This window comes from Barbus barbus, assembly GCF_936440315.1.
Source record: "Barbus barbus genome assembly, chromosome: 46".
NCBI classification, from domain to species: domain Eukaryota; kingdom Metazoa; phylum Chordata; class Actinopteri; order Cypriniformes; family Cyprinidae; genus Barbus; species Barbus barbus.
The window spans coordinates 5,368,915-5,387,153 of record NC_136724.1 but is presented as its reverse complement, the minus strand read 5'-3'; the positions used below and the strand labels follow the sequence as shown (position 1 = coordinate 5,387,153).

Sequence of the window (18,239 nt, the reverse complement as noted above, 5' to 3'; positions counted from 1 at the left end):
GTATAATTTTCTTAAGGAAAAAAAAGGATTGTACTGACCTCAAATGATTAAACATCATCATCAATAAAAATATTTCTTTTTTTATATTCCACGGTGTGACAGATTTTAATTAGATGTGTGAAAGTTTGCTCTTTTTCCATGTTTCAGTTATACTCTGATATGACGCTCATTCACTCTAATGCTTCTGGGCATCTGACGGCGCGATTTAAAACCTCAGCTTTAATGCGTAGATGACAATAAATCTCCATTCATAAGCAGGTGGCCACCGACCCAGTGCTCTCACTACTCATAAATCTGAGGCTTTTGCGGTCTTAATGACATTAGTGTGTACGGCCGCACACCTGTGGGAAGAGACAGGCTGTTCCCTTCATCGCAGACAGGATGCGCCTAAAAATACCTGGCTATTATGATGCTTAGATATGGCTTTCACCAAGCTGGGGCTGAATTTAAAGGAATGAAACTGTCAGGAAGGAACTCCAGATGTCATTAAATTGGCTGTGAGCTTGTACATGTCTGTATATTTGTGCGTCATTCTCCGTCTCTTACTTGCATTTGTGCCCCCGTTAACGTGCGGCTGCTGCAGGGAGAACTGGGAAGAGACGGACGGCGCTCGGCGGTATGTACCCGTGGCAGAAACCATGGAGACGGAGGAGGTGGTGGCGTTGTGTCGGGAGATCTGCCGAGATATCGTGCCGAACTGCGACATGGGGATGGGCCCAAGACCTGGCCCAGAAGCCACAGCTGTTAGTACCAGAGAAGAAGGTACAAAGACAAGAGAAAATCCAGAAGAGGGCAGTGAATAATATGCATACAAGCAAGGAGAGCTTCAAGGAAAGTTTTACTAATAGGCCAACTAAGAGTGAATCTAACGAAACATGTCAAGCACATTTCCAGGTCATATTTCATACATTTTTGGAGGGGAAAAAACAAACATACCGTGAAACTCTTTTCCCCAAACAAACACATTTATGCTGTTTTTCATAAAAAAAAAAAAAAAAAAAAAAGCAATGTTTCTAATTTTCTACTTTAAATTAATTTTTATTACTTTAAATGTGTTCTAATTTTTTAATTTGTTCTAATTTTTTAATTTAAAATATTACCACAGTCACACACACACACACACACACACAAAAAAAACAAAAAGTAGTGGTTCTAAAACAGGCTTCAAGCTAAATAATGCTAAATTAAATGTATATATTTTAATATTCATGTATTACATTATATAATTTCTCTGTTGATTTGGAGCATGCATAAATAAATAAAATAAAATAAATAAATAAATAAATAAATACAATGACAGCAATTGCGACTTTTTAATCACACAACTCTGACTTTGTTTGTCAGAGGTGTGAGCTCATATCCTGCGATTCTGAATTTTGAAGAAAAAAAAAGAAGAAAAAAGTCGGTATTGTGAGATGTAAACAGAGAATGGTGAGGGGGAAAAAACGCCTGAACTATGCGATAAGTCACAAGTTTTTTTTTTCTTCGATATAAATATGACCTGGTCATGTTTCACCAGATTCACAAAGATAACCTGGGTGTGAGAAACCCAACCTCAGATGAAAACAACATGACCTGCAATAAAAGGCACCAAGTTAGAAAAGCCCCTGAGAAAAAGTACCAGGTTTTTGATTTATGCGAGTTGTAGTGTTAGTATAGTCCTGTGTATGTTTACACTGCCAGGGCAGATGGGATTTCCTCTATAGGGAGATTTCCTGTTGACAGAAACAGATAACTGGGAAGCCCTAGAGAGACACTGATAATGATGGCCGGAACCAAGCAAAAAACAAACACTTTGGACAAACATCCCTGTGGCATCGCAAGCCTTCACCAGTGACATATGATATAAACACAGCACAGACACCTCATTCCAGCGGTGTCCTGATGGAGGGAGTGAAACCTCCTGTTCTAATGAACAGAATTATGGGACAGGATGTTGATTAATACTGTATATCATCACATCAGTACACTGGGTTACATAACATTGGGAAGATGCAAAGCAAAAGGAAAACAGTGGCTCTTTCAAAAGAACCTGTAGTGAAGAAGTCTCTGACTCACCAACACAAAGCTAGATTTTTAAAGGTGCTTGCTAAGGTGTTGCTATGCAGTTTCTAAGATATTCTGCATTATTCAAAAGAGCCCAAACTCAAGTTTCTATGATATGTTGGATTCCAGATGCAGTTTGAGTTTCTCCATATCAAGGAATAGTCAAATTACCGAAAAATACAGTGAAATTTTGCATGCAAAGTCTATTGTCAATAGTGTAGCGATGCATAACGCACTATTTCCAAAATAAGAAGTTTTACCTATAGGAGCTTGTTTCCACCACTGAATAAAAGTAAAAAAAAATATTTAATATTTTAAGAAAAAAAAATGACAAATGAAATGTAATTGCAGCTTTTTATCCTCAAACGAAACTCCCAATTGCTTGGATCCTGATCGAGATGACTATACATTGCCTGCAGAATCTCACCAACAAAAGTACAAAAGGAAATGTGACTGCAAGTTAAAGGGCCATTTACAAAGAAAAATAACTATAAAGATGACTTTAACTATTAGCATCCAAATCAGCTCATGATAAGATTTAGTTTCCTGCAGTTTTGTCTTCTACTGCTTTAAATGCTCAAGATCTTTAAAGTCAGATTCTTATTGGCTTTTTATTGTTCATAAGATGAAAATTCTGAAAGTGATTCCAGTGACAGTTTTACTGTGTCATTGTCATTATAGTTACGGGGTGGACATCTTTATTCTTATAGAATTAGAGTGATTATTAAAACTTGTTGGTATAACATTGTTCTTAGTGTGAGCAGTTCTTAAATCTACAGGATGTTTGCTGTTATCAAACACCACTAATAATCTGCCTATACTCTTTTTATGAACTATGGGAAATAGTTCTCAGGCAGTTCAGAGACTTCTCCAAAGTGCATTAATTTAAACTGAAGCAGCACAAACCCACCACCCAAAATAACGATCACCATCTTAATTCTGTGACCCATGCTGAAGCCCCACAGACAGACAGGTGGACGGTGGGACGGGAACGCTGGTGTTGTCCGGGACGGATTAGCACAGGTGCCGACGGGATTGGGGGAGGGGCTAACCTATAGCAGCAGCTGGCATTGGTGGGCCCAGGCCAGGGAGGGGGGGTGGAGGAGGAGGGGCTGGGGGAGGAGCTCCAGGGGGAGCAGCCCATGAGGGTGTGACTGCGGGGTCAGAATCGGCATATAAGAGAAAATACATCTTGAGGACGATTCATTCTTTAATATCACACAGACATGTAAGCCTTGTTCCAAAGCCCAGTGAGGTTCCTTGATGTCTAAGGCTACATCCTAACAATTATGTAACCTGGTAGGCGACTAATTGTAAACATTCTACATGGGAAGCAGTGAGTGAAGTACATGGGAGACTCAACTGACAATTGACTGATATATAAATACTTACTTTGTCATCCAACATCAGAGTCTGATAGACCCCCAAATTGTGTTGTTAGCTTAGCAACATGCTAATATCAGATTCTACATGGACGTCCCAATTTATGTGCTTATGCACTATTCTATGCCATCTTTTTATATATAGTATAGTAGCGTTTAGGGCTGGACGATAAAACAATAACGCGTTGTATTTGTAATATATATATATATTTCGATAAAATGATAACAAGAGTTCGATAAATGTTCAATATAATGTTCATACACCAGAAGTGGAACAAAACAGCGCTACTCATTTGAGCCGCGCCACACAGACCATTTATCCGCTCGGCTCAAAGTTCAAACAGCAGCGCAAGCTCACTAGAGCATATGCATTTACTTGTGACCTCTAAACAGCGCTGTAATCCAGTGCGAAGCGCTTCAATACAGGGAAGAACACAAATGACTCGTGATTTAAACTAGTTTAAAGCCAGATGAAACAGCGCTGACAAAGAAACACTATACACTAAACACTGACGATACAGTCAGGCTTTTTAATCTACAAATCACTATAATTTACCAAGGATTTACTAACACTAACTGCACCATGATAATGTGGTAGTATTGTGGGATATATTGAATTTACAAGTGTTCACACTGAAAATATATTAAAAAAAAAAACATGCACTTTAAATACCCCGATGAACAGAGAAAAAAAACTGAGTGTGGAATGTTGACTATCATATTCCGATTATGAATGACAAAATAACCTTTTATAATTGATACTCTATATACGGTTGAGTACATAAGTGCATAGTGTATAGTGCGTGATTTGGGAAGCTATTGTCTTTGAAATGGAAAGGACAAACGTTCTAACTCATTTCCAGTAGTAATTCTAATAGCTCGACTTTAGCCTGTTGCTAAGATAACAACAAAATTACAGCAACCCATTTTGCATACTATTCATCCTAAATAGTATTCAAAATTTAAATTAGCATATCCCAAATTATAGTATGTTGATATGTAATATGTTGGTACCCAGATAGTCCACTATTTCTGCTGGAAATTCAAAGTGTAGATCCTTGCACATTCTAACGGCTAATCACGCCCACAACCCACTGCACTTCGGATGAGGATTTGGTTCAGAACTACAAACAAACAAAAAAGAGGTAAAAACTACAAACATGGTGGAGTGATCTTTTATAAAGATAACTTTGGCCATTAACTTTAACATTAAATGCATTATGATGCAAGTTCTCTAAATCATACGAGTACATTACTAATCAACATTTCCCTCAATTCTGTCTGCCATCGTGGATGAATTGTTTGATCTTGCAATCCAATTATTTTCACCACAAAAGGTACAACTGAACTAGCAAATAACATCACTTTTTGCATTCCAGATGGCCATGTTTTTATAAAAAATATCTGGATATTGGAATGCTCCGGTAAGATGAAGATGTCAAATCAGAAGCACCTTTGTGTGCACTCTTTACTTCATTATTTGCTTGCTTTCACCACTTTTGTTTTTCTTCTTGTGCACTGGTTCGCTAAACTAAACAGCCAATCAAAGTGATTTCTCTCACCAGCTGACTCTCAACATGCTCAATTGGGCAAAAAGCCCCCAACGGGGTCCAACCTGCCGCAAAAACTGAGCTGACAGAAACTCAACGACGGCCCGACATCTGACCCTTGACTTGGTGTGTCAATGAGATATCTCAGCATATCTATAAACTTTTGGAATAGACTTTTGCAGTGTAAGGGCATTGAAGATGCCTTAAAATGTAGCCTGGGTAGGTAGCACACTAGGTTTTGAATGCCAAAACTGTCCCTCATCAGAGCCTGAAAAAAAAACAAACTAGAGAAAAATCTAATTTTTTTATATACAAATACACAAACAGACAAAAAGGGTACAAGGACAGAGACGCTGCATTCTAAGTTCCTGTCAACACTAAATAACATTAATCCAGGAAAAGGAAATCAGTGGTGCTGATGCAGTGTTGCTATGGCGACTGAAAGATTCAGGAGAGCTGAAGGGGGGGTTCTGTTCCTCTTGGCTCCAGCAGGTATCTCAGAGGAGAACAGGACAGTAACCTCTTTTCTTCCTAAACTTCATTCTTTTTTCCTGTTCTCTGCAGGCAGACCACCCTTTAGAGTTTCCCACTTCCTCTCTATTTCTATCTGTCCTTGTGCAGTGTAGTGGCCTACTTTAACAAACCTTTAGCTGGAAAAATCAGGCCACGAAAGCTGTAGGCATACAGTGAACAGCTAATCCTGCTCCATTTCTCACACAGGAGAACAGGATATACTGCAGTGTTAAGTACCCACATGTGGAGAGTACGTTTAATTCTCAAGTTGGCCCTAACCTGTAGGACATTGTGCTTCAGATAGTGTGTTTTTGCAGAAGCTGTATATGTGGGCTGCGGCTCACCTGGGATTGAGTTGGGAATGGAGGGAGTCGGTACAGCAATGGGAATGCCGATGCTGCTGCCGCCACTGTTCTCTCGACTGCCGCTGCCCCCGCTGCTGCCACTACAGAGAAAGACAGGAAGTTCTTAGCATAGTACTATTTATGAATTATGCAGATTTTCCACACATGGAAAACCCATCTGACCTACTACGTTTACTCAAAACAGAGAATACTGTATCCCACAATGAAATTTGGCTTCCAATGTGACGGCAATATTAACAGTGACCTTTTAATCTCAGCTCTTTTGACGGCACTGCCAGAAGATAGCACATTAATACACAACATAAAAATGCAAAATAACCATATTAACAGTGCAGGGGAAGAATAATCGAAGTGCAGTTTTTCTGATAAAGTTATAAATCGCTTAAAAACTCCAGGTTTGATTTGCTTGTTTGTAAAGCTGCACAATTTGGCCGCACCAAAATTGTGATTATATATATATCAATATGACTATAAAATAATAATAATTTGGTTGCATTTAAATTGATTGCCATATCAGCTTATTGCATGCTATTGCATTGCAGATACAGATTTAATATTCAACAATATAATAAATATAAATATTTTAGGAAATTCAACCTAGGGGGAAAAAAACAAGTAGATTTTGTATATACACAACTCAACATAATTTGTAAATGTACTTTAAAAAAAAAAAAAAAAGTTTGTATGGGTCTGTCTTACAAAATAAATCCAATTAATAAATTCAAAAGTTCAATATTATTATTTCTAAATAAAAATAAGAAATATCACTATTGTAATGTTTCACTGTTTAAGAACAACAGAATATAATGACACACATTTTTCATTACAAGTGTGGTAATATGATTGCTGCATGTTGCTTTCCAAAATGCACGTTATATGCGATCCAACTCAGAGCTGATGCAGCTCATGCGGAGCAGCATTTACTAACTCAACTGCTATGAGACACTAAAAAAAACAATCACTGGATCATGAGCTGTCAGCGTGTAAATGAACACAGTGCTGTGCTTCACTCTGAAACATACTAAAAATATTCAGTTCATTAAATCACAGCCTTTGTGTTTTGACAATTGCACTAAGCCAGGGGTTCCCAAACACATTCCTGGAGCCTCCCCAACACTGCACATTTTGCATGTTGCAAACATTTATCATTATGTATACCGTTTTACACAAAACAGCAAGCAGTGCATAGTATTTAGTGTAGTAGTCAGTAAGTACTAAGCTATTTTTTTCCCGTTCTGAATACCACAGGCTTACATGGTAGTGACCTAGATATACACTTGCCTTTTAGACACATGGTACAATATCCATATGTGGTTATGCGTATGTTCAACACAGATCAATTCATGGATTATTCAAAACTATGGTGCTATGAGCATCATTGCATCAGTGTTACACCCCCACATGGGCACAGCTTTAGAAATCAGCCCTGATCCTCTGTGTCTGCTGTGTGTCCATGCAGCTCAGGGAGTCCCACGCTGCACTGCAATAGATCTCATTATTACAGCACGGAGTCTTTCTCGTTCGTTGTCTCAACTCTGGGATCGCAAGAATGATCCGATTTTAACTAGAGATGTGCAAAACTACATCTTTTCAAAGCTAGCAGTTTTGTGGGTTGCCTGAAAGACTGATAACCGAATAATTTTATTATATTTTTTTTGATGCACTGAGAATCCATGGCTAAAAAGTTGGACACGCTACTAGGCCAAAAGCCAAAACCAGAGATGTTATTAAAATGGGGTAATTTAAAATGGGCAATACATTTATCTAATGCTATGAGATCGTACACGACACTCACAAATTTTAAGTGTAATCAGGATATTAATTTCTCATATAGTCACACAGCCTGTTCCATTTAGTTATGAGCTGTATGGGGAACCAAATGCTTCAAAAGAGGGAGGGAATTGAACCTTGCAGCATGACCAATTTATGTGGAGGGGCTGATTTGGTGAAAATCTACACAAATGCACAATATACACAAATTATCTACTGTAATCACTACTCAACCTAACTAACCAGATCACTAGGTCCATCTATAAATTTAACCTTAGAGAAACAAAAATGGTTAATTGACACCATCGTAACAAATAATGCATCGGGCACCCAAAGAGCTCAAGTCGGTTCAGATGAAGACAGCACAAAAAGAGCTGAATAAGCAGCAGTGAATGCTTCTGGAAAGCAGATAATGGCTCAGGTGGAGACATGGAATCATACTTCATCTTAATTACACATACGAAGCGCATACACAAATCGCTGACACTGCTAGAACTGATGCAGCTGATAACGACTGTCAGCTACATGTCCGTACTCAAGAACAGCTTTTATAAGGTGCCAACAAAATTATATATTAGAAGTTAAATCAATGAATCTCTGTTATATCACTCTTTTTCATAAAACTACAAACTGAGGTTGTCAAAACTGTTGTTTATTATTATTTTGTTTAATAATGTTTTTAATATTTTGATGCTTACTAGGCTGCGTTTATTTGTTCAAAAAAATTGAAATATTGTGAAATATTACCATTTAAAATAACTTCTATTTTAACATATTAAAATCAGTATCACTTACTCAGGCTTCAGTGTCACATGATCTTTCAGAAATCATTCTAATATGCTAGTTTGCTGTTGAACGCATTGACAATAAATAATATTTCATATTTTTGTGATAATCCATTTTTTCAGGATTCTTTGATGGATAGGAAGTTTAAAGTCACATTTTTCCATTCAACTGCCCTACTTTTATATTGTTTACATATGTAAACAAGTTAAACTTTAAAAAAAAAAAACATCTTTCACCATTCCGCTGCTCATTTTTAAAAAAGTATTTATTTATTTAAAAGCTTTGTGTAAATGGGGCCTGAGAATTCTTCCAAATTTCTACTCGTGTTTGACAAAGGAAGGTTTCTCATTTCCCCTTTAAGACAAGCAGTTTGATGGATTCAGCAGGCCACTCTAACAAGAGCTAGCATGTGGTGCCACTATTTACATAAATGAAAAGTTGTGTATTATTTATGGCATCATAATTCATTCAGTCATTTTCCACATGTAGCACTGCAGTCCTGATTGTGTTTAGTAGGGCTGGATGAGGGGTTATTCCCTCTGGTCTGGAGTGCGGTTGAGGTGTGGGTTGGTGTGATGACATTATTTACAGATGTTAGACGTGTGGGTGTGAAGAGTACAGACTGCACACACTGGGAACATTTAGAAACCCCCGGATCAGGTCTGTCATTTAGACACCGTGAAGAACATGAGCGAAATTGTTAGCTTGTTAGATCCCCCAGAGGATGTCAAATATGCCGTGACATTCAAAAACAAAACTGTGGAGGCTGATGGAAAAGTGTGGGAGAAAAGAAGTGGAAAAGACCAAATTAAGAGAGAAAATAGGATATTTGATTCATTAGTAAAGCCAGTGCACATTTAACATACGCAGTGTTTCATGAATGTGGACACAATGGCAAATAATGCATAGAAAATGACTCAAATTAAACAAATTTAATTATTATTAATAGCACTAATAATAATAATACTATTATTATTACTACACTAAAACACTATTTTGTTTATTTTATTGTATTTATATTTTATGAATAACACTAATAAATGTTTATCATAATAATAATCATCATAATATAAACTGTACAAAATGTACAAAAACATTACACAAACAATTTTTGTAACAAAAAAATAAAATATGAAATAACACATTTCATGCAATAAAAATAATAAACAATATGAATTAAAATTGCACTAAAGCTGTCTGTGAAAAAAAAATAAAAAATAAAAAAAAAATCACAAAAACTCAAGATTTTATTATTAGGTTACCTGTGGGTTCTCGGTCTCTGGTTGAGAGACGCAGTGCGTCCTGGGCTCTGTTGGCTGGCCAAGCGAGCTGGACTTGTCATGTAATCGTTGGGCACTGTTGGAGGTTTCACTGGCTCAAGTGTTTTATAAGGATTGTTACGCCTGTATATGCATTTAAAACAAACAGGCAAAAATATTAGAAACGTCAAATAATACATGATTTGTGGCTTTGCTACTGAAAACTGCAGTCAATGTCAGACTATTCTCCGATTCATCAAACTGGTCAGAAACCTCTTCATTCTTCTCACAATGAAGTACATGATGAAATCACGTCTTACCCAAGAGTGCCTCGTCCTGTCAAGGGTGGGCTGGGAGGTTTCTGTGTTGGGGGATTGGTCCTGGAGAGAGTTCCTCCTCTGATTGACTGATTGTTGCCGTGTTGCTGATTGGACAAGCAAAACATCTGTTTAAGCATTTGAACAGAGCCTGACCATCAGATTATAGAAATAAGACTAAAGAAATGGAGATGAGAGGAGGGCTTTACCAGACATAACTATACATTTCGACCAAAGGTTCAGTTTGCTACTGCAAAGAATGGGCCTCATGAAACTTTTGTAAATGTATGAATAAATTGCCTGTAAAATTGACCTCTTCTTGTGTAACGGTTTTATTGTTAAACGTGTGCATGCTGAATAATTCCAATCAATCATGAATAGTATGCACATCAAGGTTGTTATTATGACCATGTAACTAAAACTTAAAAAAAAAAAAAACAACTAAAAAATGAAAAAAAACTACAAATTCAAAAAACAAACATATAATCATTTGTTAACCAATTAATTGTGTTGCTATTTCTATTATTATTGCAAATAGTGTTATTAAAATGCATTGTCATCATTTTGTCAAATTAAACAACAACAACAAAAAGTTCTGTTTTATGCACCGTTTAAGCATGGTTGAGAGCTGTTTTTTGAAAATACTAATATTTTCATGAATCTAAAAATGAAAAATAAAGTGCAAACAAACAACAGAAGTAATAACTATGCAAGAAAAACAACATTTGTCTGGCAAGCCAAAATTCAATTACATAGGCAACTGCATGCTTCAGCTGCATATCGAGGGTTGAGCACCAGAAGGGCGTAAGTGACATTTTTGGTGAAATGGAGATATCAAATGAAAGCTCTTAATGAGCTCTTTCTACTGGAAAAGTACTGTCATCCATGAGTGTACAAATTTGTATTATAAACAATTGAAATCAGTACACAAAATTTTTGTTTTGGCCCTCCTGTAAAGTTGGTGAAATGTCACTTACACCCTTCTGGTTCTCAACCCTCGATAAGTACTTGATTTAGTGCGTAATAATCAATAATACAGCTATTACATATAACTTTGCAATGGGATTGATCTACAAATACTGTACATGATGAGGTTATGAGGGAGGGATGAACACAGGAATATGAATATGTATCACGAGGGAAGATTGAATCAGTTGATCAGTAATAGAGGGGTCATAGGACAAGTACACTTACCTTGGCTTTAAGCCACTAGCGTGGGCAGAAGAAAAAAAAGAGAGGGTGATTTATAGAACGAGAGAGAGAGACAACGGCATGTCTCAGTTCAGAGCTCTTGAAGCAAGACAAAAGCACTTCAAATCTCTAAAACTACATTTCACTTCACTAGAGCTGAGAGCGCTGCTGTTCAAATACTTTTCCTGACAATGAGGCTGTTTTCACACTTGCTTTGATTGAGTGGTCTGAAGCAGACATTCATTTCATCTATCTGTCCCACAGGTCTCTTTTTAGACTGTATTATTTGGGTCTGACCTGTAGTGTGTTTGTGCAATCAGTGTGATTATCAGGAAATTAACAATTACAAAAAGCACTTGCTTTTGTCTGCTGCATACAGGATACATGGCAAGAAGAATACAAGCTTCTCTGTGAAGACAACTTAGTCCACAAACTGCAGAGACAAAGGTCTCTTATCGTAACAATGGCTGTTCTGCACCACCATGCAAATTGTGGCATTATTAATGCACTGTCCCATATGAGTAATGAGGGCACAAGTAACCGGGACAATGCTCATAACTTAAGTAGGCAGAAAATAGAAACTATATACTGTAAAATAGAGTTAACAAGAGAGTACTGTATTTCAGCAATAAAGCACTTGAAGGCAGGTTATATTGTGACCATAAAAGCTGATGTTATGCACAATGTTACAGTGTACCTGCCCCAAACAAATAAATAAATCAAATTATAAGAAACCAAATAATAAACAAATACAGAATCCAGATAATAAAAATAAACTAAGTAATAATCAAACTAGTGCTGTCAAACGATTAGCTAATTGTGATTAATTGCATCCAAAATAAACATTTGTTTACATATATGTGTGTGTACTGTGCATATTTATGTATAAATAAATACACATGCATGTATATATTTAAGAAAAATTTTATATATTAAATAAATATATTAAATAAATATATTAAATAAATATATATATATATATATATATATATATATATATATATATATATATATATATATATATATATATATATATATATACTGTATGTGTGTGCATTTATATATAAATAATAAATATACACAGTACACGCATATATTTAGTAAACAAAAACTTATTTTGGATGTGATTAATCACGATTAAACATTTGACAGAACTAAAACAAGCATTTAAACAAACACAGACTGACTGATAAAACAATAGATCAAATGTTAGATAATCATATTTGCTTGCAGTTATTCAGTTTGCCTGAACGCAGTTATAAACATTTCATTTGACCATTTCTAGCTTTGGATATATATTATGACATAACTCTAAAATATATATTTACATATCAAAACACACAGGCACAACAGCGTACCTGCACTCCTTCAAAGCATGCATTCATAACATAACCTGAAGTGCATTATTGCTTTTATAAAATAAACAAATATATAAAGAAAAAAAAAAAAAAAAAAACTTTAAATTTAATAAATTAAAAGATAGATTCAAAATATAGAATGTTCAATTTGGCCATTTCTAGCTTTGGTTATATATCAGGACATATAATTATTATTTTTGTTATATATATGAATATATATATGAATCTTACACGACATCAGTTCCACGACCAGACACACAAGCGTACATGTGGTGTGCATTTAGATCTGAGTGGAATCAGTAGAGAACAAAATCCTCGCTCGGCCAGACAGAAATACGGCTTAATTTATCACACTCTGACAGCGCCAAAATCCTCCACACGTAAGACTGCGAAAGCACTTAATGTTCACTGAAACAGATACACGAGCAGGCAAAGAAAAGGATTCTAATATTTTTTCCCGAACAGGGGAAGGAAGTAAAATAAACTAGTTAAAAAACCTTTTGAAAACAGCATCTAGAACTCCTCTGCATTCCTGCGGCTGCTGACTAGATTAAGTGTCAACTGGCATTGAAAGTAAATCTCATCTTTTGCAAACACAGTCAATTTGGCTGAAGATGCTGTAATCCCCCTGTCAGGTGACTCAAGGTTATGGCTTCTCTTACTGAACGACAGCAATGCAACTGTGAAACGGTGTAATAAAACACTGCCAGGATATTCTGTGACAGCAGAACACACTGTACACTCTCAAAAAAAGGTACAAAATCTGTCACTGGAATGGTACCTTTTCAAAAGGTACCAATATATAACATTTAGGCACTAATATGTATATCTTATACATATACATATCTTAAATTCAATAATATGCACCCTTTAGGGGTAAATAAAGTACGAAAGTGTGATGACACATTTGAAACTTTTTAGTGGTAGTTTATGGTTTCTTTGTACCGACCAAAAAAAAAAAAAAAAATTTAAATCTTAGTTTGTGAAGAAGAAATGCATAATTCATTCTGAGCATAAGTCTGGAACAAGTGGATGAATAAATGATGACATTTGTGTAAACTATATATACACACATACGGTACACACACACACACACACACACAACTTTAGATTCTTAATGTATCATGAGCTTCCTTAAAGAATCAAATAAAACAAAACACAATAAAATAAAAATACTATCAAAAGTTTGGAGTCACACTTGGGGTCAGATTTTTAAATAAAGATATTAGTTATTTAGCAGGATGCATTAAATTGAGCAAAGATGACAGTAAAGAAATGTATTATGATTTTAAATATTTATACTTCAAATAAATTATGTTATTTTGAACTTTGTACATCAAATAATCTAAAAAAAAAAAAAATAGCCTAATTCTATCACAATTTCCACACAAATATTAAGCAGCACAACTGTTTTCAAACGTGATACTAAGAAGAAATGTTAAGCAGCAAATTAGCATACAAGACTAAAGTAATGGCTGCTTAAAATTCAGTTTTGCCATCACAGGAATAAATAGCATTTTAAAATATATTCTAATAGTTTTTTGATCAAATGAATGCAGCTTTGGTGAGCACAAGAGTGTTTGTGTCACTGAAAAGTTTACACTAATAGGGATTTACTGTCAGTGGCAATAATCCAACTATTTCTGAAGCTACACAAACAAACAGCAGTTAGCTTTAACCCCAGTGAATGTAAGCAGCACATACACTAATATTGATTATATGTGAGGCTCATCTTATTAACGCTCAAAATCGATTGGCAGTTGGGCGTCATTACAGCCCTAATCCCTCGTGAACGCCTCACACTCACAATCCTCCCAGATTAACCACAGATGGAGGGTGATGCTGTCACTAGGTCAGATGTTTTTACATTTCAGCATTTCAGATAACACAGATGCATGCTGTCAACACGCTGTAAGGGCTGGAATGTGAACTGCATTGCTGGATTTTTATTAATTTTTTTAAATGGAAGGTTGTTTAAAACTCACTGCCTCCTTCTATAAACTAGAGCAGAAAGGGGTAATTTGTGCCAGTGATATCATTTTGCCATTAACCATCTTACTCTATTTTAAAGACAAAACTTATCACATAGGCAATGTTACTGTCTGCTGGCAATTGTGGAAACACTCAATGTTTCATTGTTGCAGCAATCAACACCAGGTACACCTTACTCAGATATATGGTCACACTTCAAAACACAAAGAAATAGGCCATCCTGTTTGTAGAGAATGGATATAGTTAGAGTGCAACTTCTTTACCTTTACTCCATGGCCCACATCACCCAGTACTGTGTAGTCGATGGGCTTCCTGATGTACCTCACCGGCCGCTCAATGTTGGCCGGAGCGATGATCTTATGAGTCCTTGCTGTGTTTTTATTTGTTGTCAGGATGCCGATCTCTCGTCTGGCGACCTTCTCCTTATGGATGTCCACCGTCTAATGAAAATGCAAGAAAAGACAAAAACAAGATGAAAGAGTAGTCGGGTTTCTATCATAAGTTGTGAATTGAACTCATGTGCAAAATTGGAAGATTGCATAAAAGATTTGCAAAGAAGTACCGTTTCCATCCAACGAGTCAGAGAGAACAAAATCGCCACTTCCTGATAAAATGGCACTAAATATCACTAACATAAGAAAAGTAGGAGTAACCACTGAATATAATAATATTCAATAAATTACTTGCGTCTCAGAGCGAGCAGACAAAACACAAAGCGGTTATTGCTTTCGGAGGTGAATGCCAGTCGTGGTTGACCATTATGGGAGGTAACTATGTGGAAATACTTTGACGACAGACTTCACTCGGGCATTTCAGAATGACCATAACACTTCAGATGCTGTGCAAAAAAAAAAAAAAAAATCGGTCTGACTCTGCTGGTTAGTCAGGTTATGCTATCCCATAGCGCAAAGTCACATGTAGGGCAACTTGAAAATTTAACTACAACATGATTCAAGTAACCCTCTAGTTAAATGATATTCCATTCCAAGTGCAGCACACATGAAGTTGTCAACATGATGTAAATGTTAAACAAATCACTAGTTAAATATCTTTGCAGAAACGATGCATGAACTTGAACTACATATTGTACAAACTTGTCATATATAGGTGTTCAGAAATGATATGAGGAAAATGCTTTTAAAAAAAATGTCATTCAAAAAGACAGAAGGTATAGACTATTAACTATAAATGTTCTGTAAAAACAACAGCAGCTTTCAGCCTGTCACCGTGATGCAAACATGAAATATCAGACATACTGCATTTGACTGCGCTGCTTTTCCATAGTTTTTTGTTTGACTGTTGCACTCGCATCTCTTGCAGTGTCTCATGCATAACACGGCATTCTAAAAACACTGCGCTCAAGTTAAAAGTAGTTTACTCCCATGTTTTACCAATTCCACTGCCCGTGTCGCATCTTTGTCAACAAAAAAGCGCATTCTGTTTGAATGGCACTTAGCGATATATTTATGGTCCTTTGCAGAGCACGTCACACGTGAGCGGTTAATAACATGCTGTTGGATCGTTCTTTTCACTTTACTGTTATCACCTGCATATTGTCAAAGTGTCTAATTCTAACATTTGGTAATATTTCTATTCAAAATAGCGATTCCTCGATTTAAAAAAAATAAAATTGTGGCAAAACATTAAACTCGATTTAATCGATAAACGTTTATGTGGAATTTATTCGCAAAATGCATTTCTATATCGCATTATTCGCGTTAACTCTTTTCCGCACAAGTCAAAAACCACCTCAAGCAAGCAATTTTTTTGCGAATTAAGGGATTTATTTTCAAAATTTGGCATTGCCATCACTCGTTTCAGATGCAATACTTCAAAATGCGCATAAAAAAGGGTGACGGAAATATAGCTAGTGACAACAAGGTTAAGAATCAGTCTATGGTTTGTTCACATGCTAGTCAGGATCGTAACACTTTTTTTTAGTATTTTTAGTAGTCTGTGCTAAGTAAGATTTGTATTTAAAAAAAAATAAAACAAAATAAATTTAAAGAAACACGCATGCTCACACTGACAGTAGAGAGTTACATTTAATATTTAACAAAAGATTTCTACTTTATATAAATGCTTCCTATTCAATGAATACTGAAAAAAAAAAAAAAAATTCACAATTTCCACAAAAAATATTAACTGTTTTTAACCAGACCATAAGCGTGACACTTTTTCTCGGCGATGTGATTCACTGTAGTGTCTGTGCCCTGCTGGGCGAGACAACTCCGGGTGTTTTAAAGGAGCTTGTGAAGAAGTGAAACCCTTTTGACCTTAAAGAGACACCATTAAAAGAGAAAAAATCCCTAATGGTGTATAAAACAGCAGGCTGCCACTATTTCTCAGACAAATAGGGCACAGAAATCATATGCTGTGCCTCACTTTTCCTACTTGTACTACACCTTAAAGGTACTCCAGTATTAGGATGCACTATAGTGTGATAAAATCCTTACTTTAGGCTCAATACAAACTGCTGTCAAAGTTTCAGCCTCTGTAGCCATTTCTTTCTACATTTCTACAACTGAAAAACATTGTAATATTAGCCCAAAAAGTATACATACAGTAGATGCATACAAAAAAAAAAAAGTTTTTTTTTTTTTTTTTTTTTTAAGTGAAGGACCCCTTTCATAACCCCAATACCAACAAATAACAAGAATGTTTCACTAGTCCATATAGTATGATTTGGGGTTTGAGTGAATTTAACTTTACTTTTACACAGTAAATGTCATTCTTAAGACTATAGATTTTGTGATTATGTATGTGCTTTACACACTGCTGATGTCATAGGCCTCTATGTTTTTGTTCACAATTCAGGAATTTTCCATGGAACCTCTGACAGAACTGATAAATAATCTACTCTACAAAACATATCGGTCATCTTTATCATAACACACTGAAATCACACTGTGGAAACTGATCACATATAGTAATCAGAAGAATGAGAAAATCCCCCCATAATGGAATTATGCCATTACATTATAAGTTTGATGAATGGCTTAAAAATAAATACACAGATGAGCTTTTCAATTCATTCTGCCTATCTACAGTACAATCTATGCAAAGGCCAAAATCACTGGCACAAAAGGCTGACACAATGAACTCTGAATGGTTCTGCATAACTTGCACTCAGTAGTACTGAGGTTTCAGCCTCACATAAAGACTCAGTCTTACTGATTCCTCAATTAGGCTTCATGGGCAACAAGTTTACCAGTAACACACCATACAGCACCAATTAAAATGTTTACTGCCTTCTGCCTGATCTGAAGCCTCTCTTTCCGTGCAGTGCTGTCAGAGGGAACAGTACTCTCTCTGGCACACGAGAGACTCGGAGCAGATGCGGCAGGCCTCCTGTTGGAGATGAAAGGTCAGCAGTGTCTGCAACACAGACACACAGAGGATACCATTCATTTCTCAAAGATATGGAGTCAGAACAGCTCCAGCTCCTATTCAACATCAGGAAGAAGGAGGCTTGTGCACTGCGCTCTTCTTTTAAAGCAGATTAATTTAAAAGAAGTTTTCTCCTTATTACTTAGTCATCTCAAAAGAAGCTGGCACACTGATGCACTACTGACGTAATATTTGATACAGAAGCCCTTGATTTACACCCACAGCTGTGGAACTCCACAAAATTGCCATGAAAACTAAAATATAGTTAAAAGTACTTGCAATTGCATAAAAAAAAAAAAAAAAAAAGTAAAAAAAAATGT

At 36.1% G+C, this 18,239-nt stretch overlaps 1 protein-coding gene across 9 annotated transcripts in view; it reads right to left on the bottom strand.

Moving 5' to 3' along the window:
• Positions 1 to 18,239, bottom strand: part of LOC306865157 (abl interactor 1-like) — a 48,286-nt gene that overhangs the window by 5,516 nt on the left and 24,531 nt on the right. For 2 of the 9 annotated variants that reach the window (XM_079409571.1, XM_079409572.1), the window contains exons 3-8: positions 14,793 to 14,969; positions 9,992 to 10,095; positions 9,675 to 9,815; positions 5,836 to 5,936; positions 3,099 to 3,200; positions 547 to 741 (exon numbers count right to left, since the gene is read on the bottom strand). In XM_079409571.1, coding sequence (XP_079265697.1) covers positions 547 to 741; positions 3,099 to 3,200; positions 5,836 to 5,936; positions 9,675 to 9,815; positions 9,992 to 10,095; positions 14,793 to 14,969 — 820 coding nt within the window. Of the gene's footprint in view, positions 1 to 546; positions 742 to 3,098; positions 3,201 to 5,835; positions 5,937 to 9,674; positions 9,816 to 9,991; positions 10,117 to 14,792; positions 14,970 to 18,239 lie in introns of all 9 variants that reach the window. The other 7 variants (XM_079409570.1, XM_079409573.1, XM_079409578.1 and 4 more) reach the window with 5 other exon arrangements.